Genomic DNA, 22,870 nt, shown 5'->3' with positions numbered 1-22,870 from the left:
TCATCACAAGCTGTTTGCATGGAAGTTAGTGATATACAAAGTTTTTGCACTGCAAAAAATGTTTAATGGCATTGCAATGACGATCTGAAGAGGCTATCTTATGCAGTACAGCACAGCTCCGATCAGTCCTAAACATGCAATAGATTTTCTATATAATATCAATAAATCTGGGGTATTCTACCTCCTGTCTGAAAACAATATAATTGGGGTGACTCCTGACTCCCTGAAAAACTGGTTTTCTGGAGCATATGTTGTGGATTATTAATTGACTTTTGCAGAAGTAGAGTTTAGCAGGTTTGTAAAATTATTTTCCTTGTTTTGCTCAAGCTGCCGCACCTCCCCCAAAGTATTTTGTGGACTCGCCACACGTTTTGAAAAGGCCTGAATTAAATAAATGACAGCGGCGTTGCTTTTTGGACATTTTAACAATTCATGCACATTCTATGAGTTGCTGAATTTGTATTTTTTAAAATTAACTGTAAGGTATAATCATAATTATTAAGAAATACATTCTTAAAATATTTCACACAAAGAAAAGTTTCAACATGTTAATTGAACAAATGACAAATTTACTTTTTAAAGATATTCTAACTTATTGAGACACACCGGTATATATACACACATACATGTATACACACACGGCTGCTTTTATTGCAAAATGTGTGCTTTAAAAATGTGCTAATTTACAACTAATTAACACCTAATAAACAGATTTAAAAGAAATAAAAAAATAAAAGGAAATTTTATATATTGTTTATTTACATAGATGTTTAAATTTTGTACAATTTGCGGGGTTTTTTTTTCTGAGAGGCACTTAATCAAATACTTAGTGCAACTTTTGAATAAGATTAAAGGAAATTTCTTTTTGGTAAAAGGCACATTAAAAACATTAAAACAGAAATCAAAGAAATAAACGACATGAAAACATGAAATTAAATTCATCAGAGACCGACAGCTCTTTCAATAAAATTTAAACAGCTTTAAAAAAAAAAACAAAAAAACAACAACAACAAAAAAAAATTACTACCAAGCTCAGTATCGCAGGACCTCCTAAAACAAAACTAAGAATGGGAATAGTTATTGAACACACACAAACTGCAATAGGGCATCTATGCGATGAATGGAGGAAGAAAACGATGACAATGAAATGATTTCATCCGATTCTGCACAGATCCCAGTCAGGGATTCAGTGTGACAGTCCCAGAAATGAAACGAGGAGATGTTTGATTTAAGGCCAGGGAGGGAAGCAACTCCAGAGATTTGATGGTTACCGTGCTACTAAAATCACAGAGTGCTCTTCCTGCATAGAGTGTAAAGGTGTATAATGTATATATTTACATATGACCATGTGTTTCCCCTAGAGAGCAAGCTAGGTTTTATGTGATCCTCGCTGGCTGGGTGCTGCGAGGGAGTTGAACCAGTTCCCACGTTTTTTTCTTCCCCCCGAAAAAATCATCTCCGTCCATGGAATGTATGCAACCAAGTGGCTGCGTGCGCTTTTCCTCCCCCACACTCAGCTAAACTGCACCCATCCCGATTTGACAGCATCTGTACTGGAGCTGTGGAGGAAAGGCAAACAGGAGCGTGACAGGAAACAAAACAGGATGGATAAGGTGATCCAGTGGTGCTGTGGTACTTGCCTGGAACCCGCCGACGTGAAATCTCCCCACAAGTCAGAGTTGGGTTGGGTTTCAGAGCTGGAAGACCCGAAGTCTAAAAGAGGGGCTGAATTTGGGAGGAATAAGGGTGGATCGTGTGAGTGTGGCTGCTGTACAGGGTGGGCCAATAAAATGTTAGCACTTTTTAAATCATACACAAGTTTTTGAAATGAGAACTTATTCAAAAATTCTATTTACAGATTTTTAACAGAATCATTAAATTAACATTTGATACCAAAGGTTTCCCACTTTGTCTCTTGTTCTACACCAGGGGTCTCAAACACAATTTACCTGGGGAGCGCTGCAGGTAGAGTCTGAGTGAGGCTGGGCCGCATCAAGTATTGGGAGTAGGGCTGAGAATCTCGATTACCTCACAATACGACACGCGATACATGGCTCACGATAACAATAGCTTGATACAGTAATAGGGTGAATCAAATAAATAAATAATTTCACAGTTTATATTTTGCTGCATTCAGCTGGGATAGGCTCCAGCTTACCCGTGACCCTAATGAAGACAAGCGGGATAGAAAATGGGTGGAATTTTTTCACCACATTTTTTAAGTGACTCACTCACTCTTAGTTTAGTGTAGGCTTATGTGTGCATAATCTTTGAAGACAAGTCACGGGCCGCAAAATGTGACTTGGCGGGCCGCAAGTAGCCCACGGGCCACGAGTTTGAGACCACAGTTCTACACAGTTCAATAATGATGACATGTTCAATCCACGCTCCTCTTCTGTGGATTACAGCTGCAATACGCACATTGAAGTTTGTGATGACATTGCCACACATCTCAAGAGGGATTCTCCGAATTTCCTGGCTGGATGTTGGTCTTCAGGGCCTCAGTGGTCTGTGGGTTGTTGCAGTACACTCTCTCCTTCAGGTATCCAAACAGAATGTGTGGCAAAATCATCACAAACGTCAACGTGCGTGTTGCAGTCGTAATCCAAACATGTCATCAATTATTGAACTGTGTAGAAAACAAGACACAAAGTGGGAAAACGCCTGGTCGCGAAAATACGGTAAGTTCTTATATGAATAGCTATAGCACTGTACTGCCAAAAAAAATTAACTCTTATGAGCTATTTTTGTTGTCATTGTTACATTTGTCCAAACAAAGGTACCTTTAGTTGTATCAGGCATTATAATGAACAAGAAACTGAAGAAACAAGGGTGGTTTAATCATTTTTTCCATGACTGTTTGTTATGTATTGTTTGTAATTACGTTCTACATTGTTCGATTTTTGAAAACGAAGAGTAAATTCGCAAAAATTACGTTTATAGTTCATGGCGTCACCATAACGAGCTAGCTCTTGCTGTTCAGTCTTGTTTCCGGAAGTGAGCCTCTCGGCTAAAGCAGAGTAAAGAAATGCTTCTCGAGGTAAACCGTAAAATTGGTTCAATATATTTTTCATCAAAATAGTAGTCATGCCAAACATCATGGCGAGTGATGCTGTAAGTTTGTTTTCTTTTCCAAAAGAGGAAGGTTTAAAACAACAATGGATGAAGCACGTGTAGTGAACGAGAGACCGACAGACGCCCACCTAGAGTTCTGTTCTTTGCAGTGATCATTTCACTGATGACTGCTATGAAGGAACACCTTTACAGGTATGATAGCAACAAGGCTGTAAAGCATTATACATGTTATATAAACATCTTTTCACAGTGATGTTTACTGTGGGGGGCAGGGACGCAACATAATGTAAACTAAGTCAGGCTATAAAGACCCCTTTACGCTCATTAATAAGCCGATTTCAAACAATAATTGAAGGATAAGCAACTCCTGAGTAATTTACACTTACCATTCTGTGTTTTGAAGGGGACCAATCTTCATCTCCATGTCATAAGGCTTACGTCCATGTTCTGCAAATTCTCTATTTCATCTCCAAATGTTTCTTCCTTTTTTTCTCGTCGGACACTATTGACACATTGCTCTAATCTTCGCTATAATAACTGTAAACATCCTCCGTCTCATACACCGCTACATTTATACAGCTGAGTGATAGTACTCCGATCGCGTCACTTTCGGAAATGAGACTGAACAGCGAGAGCTAGCTCGTCATGGCTGGCGCCATGAACTATAAATGGAATTTTTGAAAATTTACCGTTCGCTTTCAAAAACTGAACAATGTAGAACATATTTACCAACATTATATACCATGCTGTATTTAAGTTGATAAATCATGTCAGGGACTCTTTAAGGAAGACAATGCAAATCCAATTGTATTTTGTTTGGACAATTAAACAGGATGTGGCGCTCTTATTTTGAAGGCCGGAAGTGTATTGTGTATGTTGAGAATGTCAGTTGATGGCTAAGATGAGATGGGAGCAAGAATAGACGTGCCTCTCGCCTTATTTCACTCAAAACTTGCACAGTGTCAGCGGGCATCGTAAAACGCTCGCTTACATTAACAAGCGGTAGAAGTCAACCCGGTGTAAACACACTCGTAGAGCCCGAGTCGCGCACACACACAGCCACACTAGCATGCTCTGTTAAACTAAGCTAAACGAACTAGCTTCCATTCACGCTCCGTAAGAGGAGTTTTTCCTCCAACTTTCTGAGTTTCAGGCCACCGTAACAACATGTTTACTTCGCAAGGGGGGTTAGCGTTTGAGCTTTTGAGCGATTGAGCGGTACGCCCGGAAAGAATACTTCCCCACACAAACGTTTCTTCTCGTCACAATGACAGCATTTCATTCACGGCAATTTCCGCAGGATTCTGTGTTTAACAGTAGATTCCATCAACGCGGAAATCATAGGGCCTTATGTATATTCATCCATTTTCTATACTGCTTGTCAGGTATTGTTAATATTTTTCTCTATGATTTCAATCATTTGTAATCATTTTGTTAAGTAAAAATCGCAGAATTTGTGCATTTCCCGACCAAATATCAGGCAGAAACCAGAAGTGAAGCAGCGGCTATATGAGCTTCACTCATTGCACAATCCTAAACAAACTGGGTGGCCCGTTTCTGAACTCAGCATGTCGCCAACAGAGTGGGAACCTCAGTTAGCGTTCACCCCGGTTGGCGTGTTTTTCGGTTAAGGTAAAAAAAAATCGTACAATGCGGCATGCGTCTTGTCATATTATTGATACACGAGTCCAACTGTGTTGTTAATAGTTTTTTTTTTTTTTAAACCACAAAATGTCCTTAGCTTCTAACAAAGAAGCTAGTTTGCTAAGTTACAAAATGGTAACCGGAAGCGAAAGTCAGTTACGTCATCCGTCTATGATGTCATCAGCAGTTGACTCAAAAATGTTAACACAAAACACGTTTTTATAGTTTTACATGCATAAAACAATTCTAGATGCATAGAAATGACAAATGAAAAGGGATAAATCAACATTAAAAGGTTACTTTTGCCTTCACTGAAGACGGGATTCTTGATGAGAGTGTTCCCAAAGACACAGTGTGGCGGCGAGACAACATGGACACCACCTTCCTGTTTTGTCATGAGTTCAACAGTGTTTTTCACCCTCTTTATCAAAATGATGGCAATTTAATCTTTCTGTGGCCCTATTTTGAGTTATTGAGATGACAACTATTGAATTCAAGAAATAACTCATGGCAAAACAGGAAGGTGGTGTCCATGTGGTGGTGTCTCACTGCCACATTGTGTCTTTGGAGACAATTACATCAAGAATCACGTCTTCTATGAAGGCAAAAGTAACCTTAAATAGTAATTTATCCCTTTAATTCATCATTGATATGCATCTATATGCATTGGAATTGCTTCCTGCATGTAAAACTATAGTTGTCTTAACTTTAAAAAAGTGTTTTATGTTAACATTTTTGGCTTCCCGGGAAAAACTGAGTTTCAGTTAGAATCGGACCTTCTGGAACAAATTAATGATGCAAAACAAGGTTCCAATGTAGAATGCTTGCAAAAATATTCATTATACGCCATGACTTTCTACAGCCTGTGTAATGCCCTTAGTGTGAGTGCAATGTCTGACATCATTATTCTTGCTGATCGAACAATACATAGCAAAGAAAAGACATATGGTTGAAGCAGACAGCAGTCTTATTGTAATGTGAATGTGAGCAAATAAGTGCCATATGTAAATAAATATGAGGATTGTGCAAAATCTTTCTGCGTCAGGCCCAAATTTAATTGTGTCGGGCCGCAAGAAATATATGAACGTATGGGGAAACACTGGTGTGGTTCTTTCTCAGGAACAGACACAATCACATGAAACTCCTGATGGTGTTGACTACACGACAACTATTTTATTATCTGTCAAATTTTTAGTAAAGTCTAACTTGACTACAGTTCTCAGCGGGTATACATTTGCGCTCATGACCAAAAAACCCCCACAATTTTTGTAGTAGAAGAACAGAAAGTCAATCACCTGTGTTTGTTTGTGCTGGCAGTGGGATGGTGCCTCCAGCCTTGACTCCTGGCGGTGGTGGGAGCAAACCTCCAGTCGCGGGCCGGGGCTTAGCACTAGATGCATCCTTCTTCTTGATGTTCTGCCACAAAGAATTATAACATTTTCCTAACATTAATACACTGCTAATCAATTTATTGTCATCCACCCAATTAACTGTTATGCTTAAGCCTCCGTCACACTAAGCATGAATCAAGCAGAACCAGCCGGAATTAAAACGTTTCAAAATTCGCACCACATTCAGGAGTGGATTTGAAATTCGTAATATTGGTTCCTTTTTTCCTTAGTTGGCGGGATGATGTGATGTCCCGGTGGTGGAGCTTGGCTCCTTTTTTCCTTGGCGGTGTGATGTCCCGGTGGTGGAGCTTGGCTCCTTTTTTCCTTGGCGGCGTGATGTGTCGGTGGTGGAGGTTGGCTCCGTATTTCCTTGGTGGCATGACGTGATGTGCCGGTGGTGGAGCTTAGCTCCTTTTTTCCCCATAGAAGCATGACGTGATGTGACGGTGGTGGAGCTTAGCTCCTTTTTTCCTTGTCGGCATGACGTAATGTGAAGTGGCAACGCTTTAATGGAAAGTGGCGTTTCAGCATCTCTTTTCAGCACCTCTGCACTGTCAACGCTGGCAACCGCTGGTGGAGTTACCTTGGCTCCTTTTTTCCCTTGGCATATGAAGTGATGTGAATATGGCGACGCATCATAGCGACGTTTCAGCGACAAATGGCTTATTTTTATTTTTTTTTAATTCGATCAAAATGTTTAGAATGCTGTTAGAATACCTTTGGAATGTTTGATGTTTTTCCCCTTCGAATCCACCTCGAAAGTTTTTAGCATACATAAAACATTCGGCCTGGCCACAAGACTGGGCCCTATTATTTGGAATGCACTCAGAATGCAGTCAGAATTTTGAGAATGCACTTAGAATATCCAGGAATAAACCACAAATTTTCATTCCAATGGCATTCTGGCTCAATCTACCTCTAATGTGACTAGGATATTAGGGAACATACTGACCCCGATGCTGATCTTGATGGTCTGCCCCTCCTTGAAGCTCAGGTCAAGCTTCGGTTCAGCGCTCTGGGATGCCTCCATTTTGGCCAGCTCACCTTCTTGCTTTACCCACCTTTAGAAAGAAGAGTGTGACAATATAAGTACAGTGTCACTGCTGGAGTCAAATGCCTCTGAGGCCCCATCACATACAGAGCAGCATTCTTCCTGCCTCACTCACTTTATGCTCATATACAGTATATATCCTGTGTATAGCAATGCTCTTATTTCATGTATCGGCTGCTACTGTATATCGGATATCGGCAAATATATCGGCTTTCTTGAGCCCCCAATATTAGTATTGGTATCTGCCCCAAAACTCCCTTACTGGTCTGCCTCTAATCAAGATATAGGGGTTAAGATACGATTAAAAACACAATACAGTTTAAAAACTGAACAATTTCATACGATACAGTGAACAAATGATACGATTTGATACGATTATAGGGTTACATTTGTTGATGTAGACATTAATTTCACATTATAAGCCAATTCTACAAAAGTGGCATTCCTACAGTATTTCTGCAGGAAACATTCCGGTGCAATAATAAACAAATTTGAAAAAAACACTTTAAAAACTTATAACAATTTGTAAATAACTTCATTAAAATTTTCAAATTGATATCAATTTTGGAAATGTGGGCTGTTACTTAATAAAAAAAAAAATTTTAATCCAGTTTTTGCAGCATGTGTACGTTGTTTGTTGCGAGCGGCGACGGCCCTTGAACGCACAACCTAACTTTCTCCCACACTGCACAGATGGACTACTATACTGTATTTTCCCCTTGTTCTTTCACCTCATACACTATGTGCTCCCAAATGCTTATACTATGTGGGAGCACATAAAGGAAAGATTTGATGACATTATTGGGTTCGTACTGGCTCGTACAGGCTCGTACTGCTGGATGGTGGCTCTGTATTCATCTAGCGCTTTTCATTTGATGTTGTTCCTGTCTTAGTTTTACACAATAAATGAGATAGATTACATCGCTATAATGCACGTATGTTTTTCTGATGTGTTGAAAATCTTTCCCGGTGACTAGCTCACATGCTGCCAATGCTAGCACTGCTAATGCTATTTACAGGGCCATCCTTAAGCTAGGAGCACGCACGACAATCGTTTCCCCGGAAGCCTACACCCTTGCGTCGTTGCTAATCCTACGATACCCGGTGCATGCCTCTACAATCGATTAATCTAACAATTTATGGCTGATTCTTAACGAGCCAGGAGGCCAGGAGGCCAGATGCAGCCGCATTTCTCGCTTGTCAAACCTGATATTCGGTCGCATCAGTTTATCGTTCACAACCCTAAGTTTTACAGTGCAGAACAAGCCAGACAAAACGACCATGGCAGACACACTGACTGGAAACAACAGCATCTTTTACACAGAGGCATAACTTACTTAAAATGGTCTTGTAAAGCTACGTTGAAGTCAAAGGAGTCTCCACGATCAGCAAATCCCAGCCCAATAAAAGCGTGGCGGCCTTTTACAAAAACATTGCAGACAGAGCAACACTTGTAAATCACGTATTTGACAAGCTACACGTGTATTTTATGTAACATCGGATCATATTACTCATTCCTTCATAATATGGTGCCCCCTAGTGGTTTGGAATGTGCGGTCTAAGGCCCTAGATTAGATCAGGGGTGTCCAAACCTTTTCCAGGGGGGGCCACATAGTGAAACAAGAAAGGATGCAAGGGCCACTTTGATATTTTGTAAAGCAACACATGTAGATATGCTAGGAAGTTATTCATAAATTTTCTTCTTGCAATATTATGACTTTAGTCCAATAATAGTTCAACTTCATTCTTATTATTATAACTTTTTCCCCAACCTAATTTTCCTAAAATAACATTTAATTTAATTTAATATTTAAACTCTGTTAATAAAATGACATGATTTTTCCTCATAATATAATTATGATATATATTTTTTTCTTGTAAAATTGTGCCTTTTTTTCCCCTACATATTTTATATATAAGCCATTTGACTCTTTACTCTTTAAATTAAAGCCAACACTCCCCACCCCCACCACCATTTCAACTTTCTTCTGGTAAATTTTCTGTAATTATGACTTTATTCTCGTATTTTGACTTTAGTCTGGTAACATAACTTTTTCAGCAACCGTGTTTTCCAGAAAATATAACTTCATTCGTTGTTTTATATAAGAAAAATATTACAACTTCAAAAAATGACTTTATGCTACTAAAATGACATTATTCTCCCTTATAATATTACAGTGTCTCATAAAATTATGACTTTTTCTCGTTATGTGACAACTATTTTCTCTTTTTTTTTCTTTATTCTTGTAAAGTTCCTGATGATTTTTCCATTCTTTCCTGTTTTTTTTTTTCTTAAGTTTTCGTGTTAAATTTGATTTTTAGAATGTGCCGCAGGGCCAGTAAAAAAAAAAAAAAAAAAAAAAAAAACAGCCGTGGGCCGCAAATGACTCTCGGAAAGCACTTTGGACACCCCTGTTCCAGACTGCACTTTTGCGAAGTGCACCATTATAAAACTTTGTAATTATACTGTATTATGCTATACATGAAGATGTCTTACCATTTCCATCCTCTATCCGGATGACAAAATACCTGCTGGAGTCTGTGACGGCTTCAACTGCACTCCCTGGATACTGATCAACTGGAGCTTGGGCAAAAAGCTCTCCTGCAAAACACACATAGTGGTACCTCAAAACTGAAACACAAAGTCATACAATTTGGAACATTCTCTGTTCAATATGCAACATAGTTCAATATGTGTGATTTTAAGAGAGAACGCAAAAGAAATAACCATCACAAGTCACGGTTGTTAGGTTAAATAGAAACTTTAGACTATACATACAAGGTGTGAATGCTTGTATGTCTATATGTTCCCTTTGACTGACATAACCCTGAACAGGATGCATTTTCTTTGTTTACCTGTGTTTTTGTCCTCCAACTTGATGAAGGCCATCTTGCCCTTTGCGGTGATTTTCATTCTCCCACTCCATGCAGGCTCGTCCAGCTTCCAGTCGGCTGCACTACAGAGGACAAAAATCAGCATGAAAGTGCCGTCCATCCTATAATGCCATCTGTGCAGTTCCAGTCCTCAGAAAAACCTCCCAGTTATCATTTTAAGTTATCCTGTGGCAGCCATTAAAGGATATTCTGGGTTCTGCACTGATAACACTTGCAGGGCCACTAGTGGGTGCGAGTCCCTTGCCAAGTGATAACATAGCATGCAAGCATGAGGAATCTGCATGCAGAGGAAAGCACCCAAGGAGAGTTTATTTAGCATACTAGTTCGTACAAACAGATGTCAACTGTCCAGTTTCACAACAAGAGGAAGTCAAAGGTTTTTGAAAAGGCAGAACAGACAAGGTAATCTTGTACTTTCGTGCCTACTAGAGAAACCTTTATATAAAAAGGGAAGCTTCATCAACTGACCTGAAAAATGCACCAACTAATCACGAAGCGTTTAGGACATAAAAAACAGATGACCGCACCTGATATAAATAGTCACAAAAGTTGCCACGGTGTGTAAAATGACGGGTTTGAGAGAAGAAAAAAAAGTAAAGTGCTTGTTGATACAGTTTGGGGTTGTGAATCAAAGTTATTAATGCTTCAAAGCGTTGTGAGTGAAAAATCGGACAAAAAAAACATACAACAAATAATAAATAGTTGACGCGAACTAAGTGTCCGATAATAGGTCTACTAGCAACTTAAAGCTAGCAACTTGACAGTTCCGGACCTATTCGTGAAAGCGACCAATTTCTTACCGATATCCGCGGTTCGACGCCCGTGGGGGGATCCGGTAGACGTGGACCTCCGGTTTAACACAGAGCATAGATTCGTAACTGTTATCTTCTGCCATTTTGTCAAGTGTCACTTGGCGAAACTCCCAACTTCCGACTTTTCACTGAACACCTCGGCCGCCGTTGAAGCCACACAGGAAACGAACCTCGAAGGAGATGCTGCGTGTTTTCTTCCGCGCCCCCTCTGTTCAGGAGGGTTAATGCACCTACGGACTGTTCTCTCGGGCATGAAGGAAAACTATGACAAATCGAAATTACGAGATAAAAAGTCGTAATAATGACATAAGAAAGTCATAATCCTGAGATAAAAAGTCAAAATTATGAGATAAAAAGTCGTGACAATGACATAAGAGACATAATTGTGCGATAAAAAGTCGAAATTACAAGATAAAGTCATAATACTAAAGTAAAAAATCGAGATTATGAGATAAAAGTCGACATTATACGATACAATGTGCGCTTTTGATTTCTTATGACTTTTTATCACATAATAATAATAATAATACATTTTAATAATTACAATAATAATACATTTTATTTGTATTGCACTTTAAATTTTGGCAAAGTCAAAGTGCTACTGAGTGGAAAAAAATGTATAGAAAAAAAAGTTTAGAAAACATGATTATCGTCATAAAATCAGGGTGGTCACTTTCGGTGGTGACTTTTAATTTCATAATTATGACTTTTTATCTCGTAATTTGGACTTTTTATCTCATAATTTCGACTTTTTAGCTCAAAAATATGACTTTCTTATTGCATATTTATGACTTTATCTCATAATTTCGACTTTTTAGCCCATAATTATTAAGTTTTATCTCATAATTTGGACTTTTCTATCTCATAATCGTGACTTTTCATCTCGTAATTTAAATTTTTAACTGATAATTTCGAATTTTCATCTCATAATTACGATTTATCATTGGGATATTTGTTTTCTTTCAGTGGCGCAAACAGGTTTCCATATAATTATAAGATTAAAAGTCAAAATTATGGGCTAAAAAGTCATAATTATGAAGTAAGTCAACATTTTGTGATTAAAAAAGTCAAAATTGAAAATAGAGTCATAATTATTTGGTAAAATGTAAAAATTGTGAGATAAAAAGTCAAAACTATGAAATAAAAAGTCATAATTATGGTCAATAAAATTTCAAGTGACAAAAAAAAGTCAGAATTAATTTTGAGATTAAAAGGTACAAAACTACAAGATAGTCATAATTATAAGGTAAACAGTCATAACTATGAAATAAAAAGTCAGAATCATGAGATAAGTCATAATTTTGAGATTAAAAAGTCAGAAATTACAAGATAAGGTCATAATTATGAGGTAAAAAGTCAAAATTATGAGATAAAAGTCATAACTATGAAATAAAAACTAATAATAATGAGATGAATCATAATTTGGAGATTAAAAAATAAAAAAATGACAAGATAAAGTCATAAATGTGAGGTAAAACCAAATAAGAATTTCATTGCCTAGTATAACTACCTGTTTTACTGTGCATATAACAATAAAACTCTTGAATTTAATTGAATAAAAAAGTTGAAATTATGAGATGAAAAGGCATACTTATGAGGGGTCATAATTTTGAGATAAAAAAGGCAAAATGACAAGATAGTCAAAATTATGAAGTAGAAAGTTATAATTATGAGATAAAAAGTCATAATTATGAGATAAAACAACATTGAGGTAGAAATTGCGCATGTGTCAGTCTCATAATGTCAACTTTTTACCTCACAATTATGACTTCCTTATCTTATAATTTCGATTTTTATCTCATAATTACGACTTTCCATTGGGATTTTTTTTCTTTCAGTGGCGGAAACGGGATTCCATAGAAATTTGAAGGCTACGATGCAAAATTAAGAATTCAAAAGCAGAATTCAATTGAAATTAGGCCAGTAGCGTCCTTAAATATGGTTTTGTCACTTCCGGGCAAGCTAGAAATGTTTGCTGTGCCATCATTTTGGATGAAGTCAACAGGAACTATCCGGAACTTTCCACAATGGCATTAAGCTGACAAAAAAGGGACCATCTTGAAATGGTTAATTTCTTCTTCTTTATTATTATTATTATTATTATTATTATTACAATTAATCTGGCAACTAAATCACCCTTTTTGAGGGCTTTAACATACTCAAAAACTTACCAAATCTGGAACACTTTCACTACGACAGGACGTGCAAAAATCCTCAAATCCTCCTTGTTAAAAAATATTGCTGCAGACGAACCTAGGATTCACTCACAAGCTAGCAAGCAAGCAAGCTAGCGATGACACAGGAGACATGGCAGGCAGGCAGAAGGAGATTGATTGACAATGGTCTACAGCCAATCAGGAAGCACAAAACAATGGGCGGTGCAGACAGGCGAGAGAGGGACGAGATAGACACTCAACTCCCACAATGCAATTCTTCTTAAAGGCCCAGGCTCAACCTGTAAAAGCTTTCATACTGTAATTAAAAAAGAAAAGCGCCATAAAAATCTGCGAAACAGCGAATCTGCGATAGAGTGAGGGAACACTGTATAAAATACACAGAAACAAATTAAAACAAAGATAGGATTTTGGAGGGCGCAGGTGTACCGAATGAACTGCCTCCATGTCAATTTTTCATTTCAAAAGATCAAAAACACAAAACACGTAATTTCATGGTAGTTTTATTAAAGGGAATTGTCTTTTTTTCCATCAGCTTCTTCGTGATTCTAAATATGACATCAAGCAAGCCCCAAACTACTGCGGGAGGCGCAAAAAGTGAGCATCATGAGCAGATCAAATAGCTACACAATATTTATGCGTGTGGTCGATACTCTTGATTGAAGTTCATTGATTGAATTCCGTGTCATTGCACGAGGTTATCCGTGCCCCTATTGAAAGTTGAATGTTTACATGCAAGGAATAGTAGTCATGAATACGCTACCCTGAGTTGTTTTGTTTTTTTCTTTTTAAATCGCAACAGAGCCTCAGTAGCATATGCGATAACCTTTCCCAGGTTTGTGTGTCTCTGCTATATAGCTAAAACCATGCATACAGGAAGGTGTTCCATGTACACACAGTGCAGCAAATAGCATCTTAAATAAAATACAAATAACACGGAAGTACAGATTTACCAGGTGTGATTTTAATTTGAAGATCCCAGCATTCATTTCTTTTAGTGTGACATTTATTTCATGAATAATTTGTGTGAAATAACCAAATCAACAGGATATGATTGGGATCGACAAACTGGGTGGTTTACTCCAACTACTGGACTCTCAGAGACTGTTTTAGCAATGATAGAATTTACTATTTAATATAAGCACTTACAGTATAGTAATGTTTTCAAAGACAAGCATTATCACCACGTGCTTCTTTAAAAAAACAAACAAAACAAAAAAAACACGTTTGTGTGGTTTTGGAATTATTTAAAACCATGTTCATTCATAAACAGGAGCCATACCACATCAATGAATGTTTGTCAATTGGGATTTAAGGCAAATATGGGTTGAAAGTTTAAAAAAAAATGCTGCATTATGTCATTTTAATGCTCTGAATGACTAGCTGATCAGTGTAAGTGTAAAATGGTGTAGTAGTGAGAAAAAAAAAACCCCAACCAAACAAAGCAGTTAGATTTGACTATATTCCGAAAGCCACAAAATGCCAATACATTTTTCTCTACGATATCCTCCTTTCTTGCATTGTTTAGGCAGCAAAAAGTCACTTTTTCACTCATTTGCCAGCTGGTGCATGGGCATTAGAGTTGGAAATCGTTTGAGAATTTGAACGATGCCGGTCCCTAACAATTACCCTTATGTGAGACACAAACACATATGTTTTTCTTTTTTCTGTGCGTTCTGGAACAGCTAAAAATACACTATGAATGCCCGAAAGGGGAAACACTTATTCCACCTATAAAGCATTCTGAAAGACTCCATAAAGCGCCAAAAACGCACCACTTACATATAATGTGGCGTGCATATTAACCCAGCTATAGAGACATTGTTACACCGATCAAACTATGCTACTGCTGTAGTGACACCTCGCCACACCACACCGGCCAGCTAATAGCCGGCTAGCGACTATCTTCACCACACACTCGCCCGCAGCGCGTCACAGTACCTCAGGCCACTACCAAAAAGTAACGCTACTTATTGGAGCTGCTGCTATGCTGCGGTTTTTGTTTTCGAGTTTGGAAAAGTTAACGCGAGTTGCAGTGTTCCTTTCTGTGTTGCTATGTGAAATCACTGCACCCAGGAAAGAAGTCTTAAAGCAAAAAACTGTACGTATTACATGTTATCACTAATGTGCCTGTTACTACATGGTCACAGCATGGATAGAAAACCATAAAAGCTTTTTGGCGGTGTTTTAATAGCGGGATTTGTAGGCAGCATTGAGCTGTCTTACCGTAAGTCTTTAGAACGCAAAGAAAAGAGAAAGACGTGTGTTCATATCTCACAGAAGGATTGTGGATGATGGGCAAAATTCCCGCCCAACAAGGGCAGTTTTCCTTTAAGATGCGAGGTCACAAAAGTCTGCACTGTTTAAATGAGGGTGTTCTTTTTTTTTTTTTAGATGAAATGTCTGATGTTTACTTTTGAAAGGCTCAGGAAAAAAACATTCTGCGGTAGTTTGTGTGTTAGTGTGTGATGCTGCAGGCACTTAAAGGGTTCCTGTCAAGATTCATCAACTTTGCTTAAGTATGTCATATATTGTTTGGAATTATGTACATTGGTAGTTCTTCAAATGCTTCTCAAGGTAGATCGTCGACTTGGTTCATGTAATTTTTCATCAAAATAGTAGTCATGCCAAAAAATTGTGTTTCTGCTGGATGTTCTGCAATTGATTCTGTTTTCTTTTCCAAAAGAGGAAGGATGACGTTCCGCTCTGTGCGGTGATCGTCACTGATGACCGCTACGAAGGAACACCTTTACAAGAAGCATTCGGCTTGACATTTTTGAAAAGAGATGCTATTCCACCGGTACACAGAGGAGGGGGGGGGGGGGGGGGGGGGGGACAAGAAGAACGACATCTTGTTTACATAATATCTTCTAAACACTATTCCATGATAGCGACAAGGCTGTAAAGCATTATGCATGTTAAACAAACATCTTTTCACAGGTTTACTGCGGGGGGCTGGGACGCGACGAAATCTAAACTTAATCAGGCTATAAAGACCCCTTTACTCTCATTAATAAGCCGATTTCAGACAGTAACTGAAGGATAAGCAACTCCAGAGTAATTTACACTAACCATTCTGTGTTTTTGAAGGCGACTAATCTTCATCTCCATGTCCTGCAAATTCTCTATTTCATCTCCACATTTTCCTCCCTTCTTTTGTCCTCAAAAGCTACAGACATCGCTCAAATCTCGGCTGTAATCACTGTAAACATCCTCTGTCTCGTACACCGCTATGCCGAGAGGCGTCACCCGATGACATCACTTCTGGAAAGACTGAACAGCGAGAGCGAGCTCGTCATGGCTGGCGCCATTAATTTAACGTTCACTTTCAAAAATTGAACAATCTAGAACATAATTACAAACAATATTCAACACATTTAAGCTAAGTTGACAAATCATGTCAGGGACCCTTTAAACATGCACTAAGCTGGGCGGAAAATATCAAACAACTTGTAAAAGGTTTGTCTATGAGCGACCATATTAGCACTATTATACTTTGCTGCCTCAGTGGTGGTGTAAGTTATTTTTATGACACACTTATTTTGTTAGCACAAGTAAACAAGATGTAGTGCAAAGGCCAGAAGGGTGTTGTGTGGGTCAAGAAGGTCTCTTGACTTAATATGACTAAACTTGCATCCTACAGCCGTAGTTCCTGTGCTTTATTTACACCCTGAAACCCTTAGTTACACTGGCATGAGACAGACATCATTTATTCTTTGACGTCCGTGATTCTTACTGATTAGAGGAAGCCTGACGTAGTGCATCAAAGACAGGGAACGCTGTTATTCCTACAGCATGAATCTGGAGGTGTTTAATCATGGGTGCATGATATCATTGTGTTGCAAATGTTGCACTGAGCAGACCACTTTTCTTTCCTTTTTTTTTTATGAAGTCAAGCCGAACTTTGTAGCCACTTATTCTTCGTTGGTGCTCGCTGCTACTTCTTCCAGTTGGCGGACAAGGCATCAAAACTACGAATCGAAAGGTTTAAACGGGAATGTTAGACCTGGTTCTCATCGATGCTCGATGCCCAACCCTAATGGTCATTGACTGGAAAAAAAAAAAAAAAAGAATCAATGACAACTTCCAACTCTATGCTGAGAAAGCAAACACAACGCACTTCAGTTTCGCAATTAGGCTTTCAATTCATTTAAAAGTCCATAACAATTTTGACACAAGAATTCCCCGGTTCAAAATGCACGCTATGTAATTTAGTGTCTACAGTATTAGCTATTAAATTGACTACCTGGACTACCTTGCAAGAGTCCTCCAAAACACAAAAGGTTTTTTTTTTTTTTTTTTTTTTTTTTTTAAAAGCCCACATTTGAACACAGACAACAGAAAATGGGGTGATTAAAAAAAAAAAAGGGGGGGGGGGGGGGGGTGTGAAATACATTTGTTATTGCTTGAATATTAATGAAACTCTATCCTTCCCATCTTTTATCTTTGGCCAGCGGCTGCAGTGACATTTAGGCAGCCACCAGCACCCAGTGGAGGCCTGCAGGCTGTGGAGCACTGGTTTTGGCCCCTCCCGTTTTAGAATGACGCCTCAAAGGGTGACACCAGGATGACCTTCCGTCTGCCGCCTTATCCTCCAGTTACTGAACACAAACACTGCCGTCTTACCGGAGGGCGCGCAGCCGTGACCGACTCCTTTCAACTTGCGTGTTCGGCGGGAAGCCCAGCTCCGACGCTCTCTCCGGGGATGTTCCCCGACTCACTGAATTGACCTTGAAGGGACTGACGCCCGACGGCCCCGCACACTCATCTCTCAATGGGAGTAAGATTCAAAGGGCACCTCGTGGTATAGCAAAGTATCACAGTGTTTAGGGATGTTAGGCAAAAAAAAGCCTCCTTCACAGTGTGGAACAGACTGGGGGGGTGTTTGATGGGGGACCCAGCTAATCTCTGCCAGTCCCTCTCATCGTTCCATAGAGGGATAAGACGAGGCAGAAGGCAAACACCATGCCAGCTGAGCACAGAGCAGGTGGACAAGTTCATTGTATATATCTTCACGTTGCAAATGTTACTACGCCACTCTGCTCTTCACCCCCTTTTCACTTCTCTTCGTTTGACCGCTTAAAAGCAGGCGGCTCCGTTTTATCTGCAAAGTCGAAAGCCGGTGGTGCCGTCAGGCCCGGCGGGCTGGCGGATCACATGATTGTTGGGACGAGCTGCTTCCGACGCTTGCTGTGTAGTCATACGAACTGACCTAGAGGAATAAAAGACAAAGATTAGAACAAAACACTTTTTAGGGGTCTTAAGATCATAATACTCCAAGGATCCAGAATGACAGCACTCTAAAACACCCACTAAAACAGCCCTATTCCGAGCATCCCGTCAGCCGAGCAAATTTTGTATTCTTTATTACGTACATGAATGTACTGTCAAGTGAGCGAGCATGTCATGCTTTTGAGTGCAAAAGGCACTACAGCCAGCTAGTTGTAGTCCATGATGACACCAAAAGATAGAGGAAAAACGGGTGTCTTGTTAATAAAAGGAACAAATACTGTGAATTAGGTAAATACTAAGTAATAGGCAAGGCTACTTTCAAAAAAGAAAATTCTTCACACGTACAGATACTTGAAATAAAAACATAGCCTGCAACGTTTGGTGCTGTGCTCTTTTTCAATTAAAGCAACATTTTTTTTTTTTACTCTTTAAAAATGTTTTGCTTGATTTTGTTTTGTTTGCTTCTCATAATGTAACTTTTTTTAATTGTATTTTTTTCTTTAATATTTCAACTCTATGCTACAAAAATGACAATTTTTCTTCATAATATTACAAGTTTATTCTCATAAAATTGCGCTTATTTTCTTGTTAGAATACAGCTTTTTTCCTCTTAATAGCTTGAAATTATTCTCATAACATTAGTGGGTTTTTTTTCAATTTCTGCTGTTTTTTTTTTCCTATTCCAGTTTTCTTCTTGTAATTATGACTTTATTCTCATAACATAACTTTTTCTGCAACCTGATTTTCCCAAAATTACAAATTTATTCATTGTTTTGTTTGTTTTTCATAGTTGTAGGACTTTAAAACAATAAGGTCTTTCTTTTATACACTCCTCTCCAAAATGCTAGTAAAATTATGTTACTTTTCCCCTCATAATATTACGACTTTTCTTGTTAGATTACAACTTTTTTTCTCTTAAAATTTTGACTTTATTCTTGTAAAATTACTACTGATTTTTCCATTTTTGCTATTGCTGTTGTTTTTTTTTTGTTTAGTTTAGTTTGCTTGTTAAATTATATTTTTAGGATGTGGCTTTTTTTAAGCATAAAGTTGAAATAGCAAACTAATTTGAAAGACATAATATTAGAAACAAAAAAGAAAGCCGCAATTTTTAGAAAATTAAGTTGAGAAGAAAATTTAAATACTGTACTACCAAAACAAAATCAAAATGTTATGGGAATGACGTCACAATGTTATGAAAAATATCACAAGAAGAAAGTACAAATATCTGTAAAAACGAAAAAAAAACCCAACTGCCTAAATGGGAAAACAAGCAGTGAAGAAAAGGTTCATAGTAATAATACACCGTCACCAATAATGGGTCGCCAACCAGTACCAGTGCGTGGGTGGGGCCGAACTGGGCCACGGGAAACTTTCGAGCACAATGGGGAAAAAGAAAAAAAAAAAAACTACAGCAAATTTTATGCAAATGCATAACAAATTTGGAAACATGAGACATCCATCCATCCATTTTCTATGCCGGTTCTCCTCATTAGGGTCGCGGGGGCATGCTGGAGCCTATCCCAGCTGACTTCGGGTGACAGGCGGGGTACACCCGGGACTGGTCGCCAGCCAATCGCAGGAAATACGGGACATTATTTTATTTAAAAAACAATATACAGTTAGAAATCCCACAGTCTTTGCATGTTTATGTTGTTTGTTGCAAGCTGCAACCTGCCCCACTTTGTTCGACAGTCCTTGAACGCACCACAGTCATGTCGCCCCCATATCCTTAGATTTTACCGTACGCAGCCCTCGCTGGGAAAAGTTTGGCCACCCCCGACTTATTATGTTGACGACGCTTTGCTAGACTGCGTCATCAACCTGCATTATCGCGATGGGGCAGCAAGAGAAATAGGGAAGAAGTGTCCTGATTTCACCTGTCTTGGCATGGGTTGTCCTGAGGGGTATCCTCTGATGAAGCGCTACCCAGAATCCTCCGCCGGGCCTCAGCGTACTCTGCCTCACGTTGCGCCAAAGACTTCATCTGCTGGGAAGGTCGAGATGACGACGCGGCATTCCCCGCAGTGCCGTTGTTTGACGGACGCTTTAAAATTCGAATTTGCGGCGGCGGTGCTGCAGGAAGAGATTCGTCCTGGATTACAATGGCAGTTCTCACTGGCGAACTTGAACTGGACTTCCTGCACAGATGAGGTTTCAGATTTTTTTTAAATGAAATAAATGTGCGGGTTTTTATTTTTCAATACTTCGATATTTTACTTACTTTGCCTCCTGATTTATTTTCAGCTTTGCCTCAAGTCTTCTCTCTATTTCCTGGGGGAGACATGCTGTATTTGTTGCAAGTCTTCAAAGAAATCTTTTCAAAGATACAGGTACTCATGAGTACTTGGTTAGCTACACCATCATAGTCACATTCATGAGCTGTGTTGAAAAACACTGCCTTTACGAATGCTCTGGTTTGAATGACACTGTCAGAGAGGTATTCATTCAACAAAGTGTTCATTATTGTGGTTAGAATTTGCAGCGGTGCATTGAATCTGAAAGATTTTTTTTTTAATCTGAAAGATGTTTCTAATGTTTTGTCCCCCTTGTAAGCATTTATTATACATAATTGATTCCCTTTTGAAGTGTATTGTAGATATCAATCACAGACGGTGGTGAATTTACTGCTGATCAACCAGGACTACAAGATCTTAAACCTTCACATTGTGTCACTGATCTTCAGAGCCCTTTCAACTAATTTCCTGTACTAATGTACTGCTCTAATATTATTTACCCCTAGAGATACTTGTGTTTTTTTCTACTTCTTAAGTCCCCCTGGTTTAAAACTTCCTTATGTGTGTATTATGTCTCCATGTTTAATGCGTCTGTGCGTGCATGCCAGGAATGATTTTAATGTAAAGCACTTTGTGCTGCATTTTTATCGAACCAAAAGTGTTATTTAAATAAAGTTCGATTTGATTAGCCAGACTCCTTCGAAGTGGCAGAACCACGCTTACGTCTGTATTTGACTCCTGAATTAAAAACACAAACATTAAATCGGGGGCGTCCATCTTGGATTTCCGACGAGCGAACAGCAACTAGGGGAAACACGGAAGTGACGTCACTCACAGCGGCGCATTCATACTTTCGAGGTAAAACAAAACCTATACATTTCTCCCAGGGCCGTTAGTCCTTTGAGTATATACACTGCTACTGTAGCACACAGTGGATAATATTCCAACATATTTTTAATAAAAGCAGCTATGACTAATTATAGTCCGTATTTTGTCCTAACCACAACACACTGCCGTGCCGTGACGCTCCAATGCAATGCAGCCCGTCACTACCACGACGATCAACTTCAAATTAATTTCATTCCAATTGAAAGTGAAAAAAAAAAAACTTGCATCAATGAAAATCACCCATGTACATGGCACGTTGTAAATTGGGCCTTCTGGGGAGCCCGGCTGGTTGCAATAGCAAAATAAGTCAGATTGTACGAAACTAAACAATGCATCTGACTTAAATGCATGTACCTAAAATAAGGTAGGGAAACATTTTAGAGTACAGTCTGTTGTGTTGGTGGTTTTTACCCCGCTGTCCGCCGCTTCTTCCCAGCTCTCTGCAACCTCCTCATCCTCCATTTTAACACACCGTCGCCTGCTTCCCTGTTCGGCTCCAAACCAGCTAACTGTTTCCCATCCGCACAGAGGCTACGGGCTGGGAAGCAGCGTCTATTCGCTTGATACTGATGAGGATATTTTGCTAGTTTTCCCGCTCTCCGGATGCTGGACTTCCCGGTGTGGTTAGCAATTTTTTTGGCCGCGTGTTAGCCTGCTAGCTTAATCCTTCCTTGTTGTGGTGGTGGTGAACAGAGAGGGGGCAGGTCGATCCAAGTATTGATATTATCGATACCAGGAGTTTACTAGGCGTTATGAGATCGATATTTTACACTGACGTTTATTTTCACAAATATCTGCTTTTTGCACTGTTGTTCAAATGTATTGTCATATTGTTTGTAATGTTTAATTTCACAAATATGTGTTTTTGCAGTGTTGTTGTATTTTTATTAAATGTATTGCTATATTGTTTACAAAGTCAAGGAATTTATGGACACAGGAGGACTTTGAGGGCAAAAACCCAAAGGATCTGAATGTTTTACTTCGGTTTTATTTATTTTGCACTGATTTGACTTTATTTTGCTTAAACACCCGTACGTAATTAAAGAGAATGATTTGATTATATTGTTGCTCGTGTTGCATGAATATGTTGTTAAATTGTTCACAAATGAGTGTATTAATTTATGATTTATGCTCAACAAATTTAAGGCAAAATAATCAAACGACCTTCGGGTATTTTAAAGTATCAGTATCCGCACTACTTCCCGGTATTTGCTTGCTATCGCATCGATACCACATTTTGCAGTATCGCCCACCTCTTGAGTAACATAGTATGGTTGGGCGGATGGATCAAATTCTTGATAGCGTCGATACTATTGGTAGTGTTAGCATTAGATTAATATGAGTTTGATCAACATTTTCAGTTCTCTTTGCTGATTTTTAAAAATTAATGATGCGTTTTATTGTTGTTGTAAATATGTAAACGGTGATATACTTGTCTAAACGCAGTACACTAAATCAATAAACACAAATG

The 22,870-nt window shown here is 38.8% G+C and overlaps 2 protein-coding genes across 2 annotated transcripts; both read right to left on the bottom strand.

Annotated features, from left to right (window-relative positions):
- Positions 1-50: 50 nt before the first annotated feature.
- necap2 (NECAP endocytosis associated 2) lies at positions 51-11,062 on the bottom strand. The gene is made up of 8 exons (XM_054783866.1): positions 10,857-11,062; positions 10,018-10,118; positions 9,659-9,763; positions 8,499-8,580; positions 7,063-7,171; positions 6,015-6,135; positions 1,641-1,725; positions 51-1,559 (listed from the first exon to the last, which is right to left on the bottom strand). Exons 1-8 carry the CDS (start codon positions 10,949-10,951, stop codon positions 1,514-1,516), a joined length of 744 nt encoding a protein of 247 aa, XP_054639841.1. The 5' UTR covers positions 10,952-11,062; the 3' UTR covers positions 51-1,513.
- Positions 11,063-14,372: 3,310 nt separating this feature from the next.
- LOC129186049 (SUZ domain-containing protein 1-like) lies at positions 14,373-22,113 on the bottom strand. Its single transcript, XM_054783868.1, has 4 exons — positions 21,811-22,113; positions 20,499-20,548; positions 20,155-20,415; positions 14,373-18,254 (listed from the first exon to the last, which is right to left on the bottom strand). The coding sequence occupies exons 1-4, from the start codon at positions 21,859-21,861 to the stop codon at positions 18,143-18,145; spliced, it is 474 nt and encodes a 157-aa protein (XP_054639843.1). The 5' UTR covers positions 21,862-22,113; the 3' UTR covers positions 14,373-18,142.
- Positions 22,114-22,870: the final 757 nt, after the last annotated feature.

Source organism: Dunckerocampus dactyliophorus, chromosome 8 (assembly GCF_027744805.1).
Source record: "Dunckerocampus dactyliophorus isolate RoL2022-P2 chromosome 8, RoL_Ddac_1.1, whole genome shotgun sequence".
NCBI classification, from domain to species: Eukaryota; Metazoa; Chordata; class Actinopteri; order Syngnathiformes; family Syngnathidae; genus Dunckerocampus; species Dunckerocampus dactyliophorus.
Note: the sequence above shows the minus strand (reverse complement) of the source record. Positions and strands in the feature narration are given on the sequence as shown.

Excerpts from the sequence above, each read along its gene's own strand:
- necap2 (XM_054783866.1), bottom strand. The coding sequence starts at position 10,951 with ATGGCAGAAGATAACAGTTACGAATCTATGCTCTGTGTTAAACCGGAG. Across the intron at positions 6,136-7,062 it reads CCATCAAGATCAGCATCGGG|AACATCAAGAAGAAGGATGC; the intron begins GTCAGTATGTTC and ends TCTTTGTGGCAG. Across the intron at positions 1,726-6,014 it reads GCCAGCACAAACAAACACAG|CCCCTCTTTTAGACTTCGGG; the intron begins GTGATTGACTTT and ends TCCCAAATTCAG.
- LOC129186049 (XM_054783868.1), bottom strand. The coding sequence starts at position 21,861 with ATGGAGGATGAGGAGGTTGCAGAGAGCTGGGAAGAAGCGGCGGACAGC. Across the intron at positions 20,549-21,810 it reads AAGAAGCGGCGGACAGCGGG|GAAATAGAGAGAAGACTTGA; the intron begins GTAAAAACCACC and ends TGTCTCCCCCAG. Across the intron at positions 18,255-20,154 it reads GACAACCCATGCCAAGACAG|GTCAGTTCGTATGACTACAC; the intron begins GTGAAATCAGGA and ends TTATTCCTCTAG.